Genomic DNA, 2,803 nt, shown 5'->3' on the forward strand with positions numbered 1-2,803 from the left:
GTTAACAGGCAGCACGGAGCGTCATTTGAACTCCAGTCACTGACAGACGCATTTCACGGCTGGCTCCATAAGACACACATCAACGCCAGTCCTTGACGAAGGGACACACCGACGACCTAAATACACTCAGTGGTCCCCAGTCACCTGCTATTAGAGAGACTTTCTGCTTTTCCCCTGCTGGGAGACGCTTTGTAAAAGTCCTCCATGATGCTTGGAGCAGTTAAAATGGAAGGACACGAACACACCGACTGGAGCACCTACTACGGAGAGCCCGAGGTGGGTACCTTAAATATATATTTTTTTCCGTCTAAAGCCAATCCCATTTTATACAACTCAATATTAGCCCTGAGATAATATTAACTTTGTGATCAAATATTGACTTGAGGCGCCTCCAAATCCTCCCCCATCTCTACGCAGGGCACTATCCTAACAAAGTTGCTTGACATGTAAGGGGGGACTTTTCATTCGGAATATAATTCCATAAGTCTATACGTATCTTTACTAAATCAGATTTTTTGGGTAATTTTTCCACTCCACAAACATCTGAGCTGTTTGGTTTTGGGGAGATTGATTCAAATATTTGTATTGCAGTCGCTGTTTTGTGTGTCATATTAGGTGTCCACATTCTCATCGATATTGTGCATTTTTCGCGTCTTATTTCACTTAAATTCTATTTACCATACCAATGGCATTAAACACACATGCAGCTTTGTTTTTAATTTTGAAACTCAACTCAACAAAATCGTATAGGTCCATTTCAACCTTTACGAGCCCGTGCGCATTTAAAAAAAATAACTGTTATCTTATTTTGAATGAACGCTTTCATTGTGATTTTAAAGAACTTCTGTGTTTAGTTATTACAGCTGCTGTTTAACTCCTCACTGTAACCCTTGTGCCAGATGAAACTGATGATTGCCTCTTTCCCTCACTGACAGTGTTACACCTCGGTTGGCAACATGAACACAGGCCTGGGAATGAACTCTATGAATTCCTACATGAGCATGTCCGGCATGGGCACCACTGCCAACATGACAGCCAACTCCATGAACATGTCATACGTCAACACGGGCATGAGTCCCTCTATGACCGGCATGTCACCGGGCACCGGAGCCATGAACGGCATGGGCGCAGGCATGACGGCCATGAGCGCAGCCCTGAGCCCTAGTATGAGCCCCATGACCGCGCAGCCCGCATCTATGAACGCCCTGACATCCTACACCAACATGAACGCCATGAGCCCTATGTACGGACAGTCTAACATCAACAGGTCCAGAGACCCCAAGACCTACCGCAGGAGCTACACGCACGCAAAGCCCCCGTATTCCTACATCTCCCTCATCACCATGGCCATTCAGCAGTCTCCCAGCAAGATGCTGACACTGGCCGAGATCTACCAGTGGATAATGGACCTCTTCCCTTTTTACCGACAGAACCAGCAGCGCTGGCAGAATTCCATTCGCCACTCGTTGTCGTTCAATGACTGTTTCCTCAAAGTGCCCAGGTCGCCGGATAAACCCGGGAAAGGCTCCTTTTGGACTCTCCACCCGGACTCCGGGAACATGTTTGAGAACGGCTGCTACCTGAGGAGACAGAAGCGCTTCAAGTGCGATAAGAAGACGAGCAAGGATAGCGGGCGCAAAGGGGGAGACGGTGGCTCCTCTAACAGCAGCTCGGAGAGCTGCAATGGAAACGAGTCCCCGCACTCCAACTCCTCCGTCAGCGAGCACAAAAGGTCCCTGTCGGACATGAAGACGAGCCAGGCCCTGAGCCCGGAGCACGCCGCCGCCTCCCCGGTGTCGCAGGGGCAGCACCTCATGTCTCAGCATCACTCTGTCCTTGCGCACGAAGCGCACCTGAAGCCGGAGCACCACTACTCCTTCAACCACCCCTTCTCCATAAATAACCTCATGTCTTCGGAGCAGCAGCATCACAAAATGGACCTAAAGACTTACGAGCAGGTGATGCATTACTCTGGCTATGGCTCCCCTATGGCCGGGGCTCTTTCCATGGGCTCCATGGCGGGGAAAGCCGGTCTGGATTCTTCATCCATACCTGAAACAACTTACTACCAAGGCGTCTATTCCAGGCCAATCATGAACTCCACATAAACTCTTCAGCCCTCCATCCGATGTGGACTTTCTTCCCCTTTCAATTTGTACATTTGTAAAATAAATATAGAGTTTGTGTACAATATGTATTTCCGATATTTTTGACGTTTCCCACCGTTTTAGTTGTCGAGTTTGTTAGTAGCCTAATTATTTTAAGAGAGGATGTTGATATTAATAATTAAAGTAATGATAATGTGACGAGATCTGTTCAGAAGTCGGCTTCAGGAATGGACCCCAAAGACAAACATCAACTTGCTGTATAATAGCCTCCATCTGCATAACCGAATTCCTAAATGAAATTAAATGCCTCGCAGGATTTCTTCAATCATTTGTGTAATTCCTATTTATGGCTTGTATATGTGTATTCTTGTAGTGACAAGAACAGAATCTATATTAAAGTGTTAATGGTTTTGTTTTCTGAATATGATGTTGTTTGGTAGTTATTATCATTATGATTATTATTATAATAATTATTATTATTATTACTATACAACAGTAGTCTAAATGCAACCATTACAGCAATTATGTTCCTAGGGTGCACTGAATATGTTATAAATCAATATGACAGAAAATTAAAAAAAAGACTGTAGGCAAAAATATTTTACATTAAAGAAAAACATAGCCAGCATTTGAATTATTTTACATCAAATACACATTAAATGTTAAAACATAATTTTTTTTAAAGAGAAAGACAA

At 44.4% G+C, this 2,803-nt stretch overlaps 1 protein-coding gene across 1 annotated transcript; it reads left to right on the forward strand.

Moving 5' to 3' along the window:
* Nucleotides 1–2,530, forward strand: foxa2 (forkhead box A2). Its single transcript, XM_078277373.1, has 2 exons — nt 1–276; nt 936–2,530. The coding sequence occupies exons 1-2, from the start codon at nt 205–207 to the stop codon at nt 2,106–2,108; spliced, it is 1,245 nt and encodes a 414-aa protein (XP_078133499.1). The 5' UTR covers nt 1–204; the 3' UTR covers nt 2,109–2,530.
* Nucleotides 2,531–2,803: the final 273 nt, after the last annotated feature.

This window comes from Sander vitreus, chromosome 20, assembly GCF_031162955.1.
Source record: "Sander vitreus isolate 19-12246 chromosome 20, sanVit1, whole genome shotgun sequence".
NCBI lineage: Eukaryota > Metazoa > Chordata > Actinopteri > Perciformes > Percidae > Sander > Sander vitreus.

Bases quoted from the DNA above. Each gene is read 5' to 3' on its own strand.
- foxa2 (XM_078277373.1), top strand. From the start codon at position 205: ATGATGCTTGGAGCAGTTAAAATGGAAGGACACGAACACACCGACTGG. The intron at 277-935 runs GTGGGTACCTTA...CCTCACTGACAG, and splicing joins CCTACTACGGAGAGCCCGAG to TGTTACACCTCGGTTGGCAA.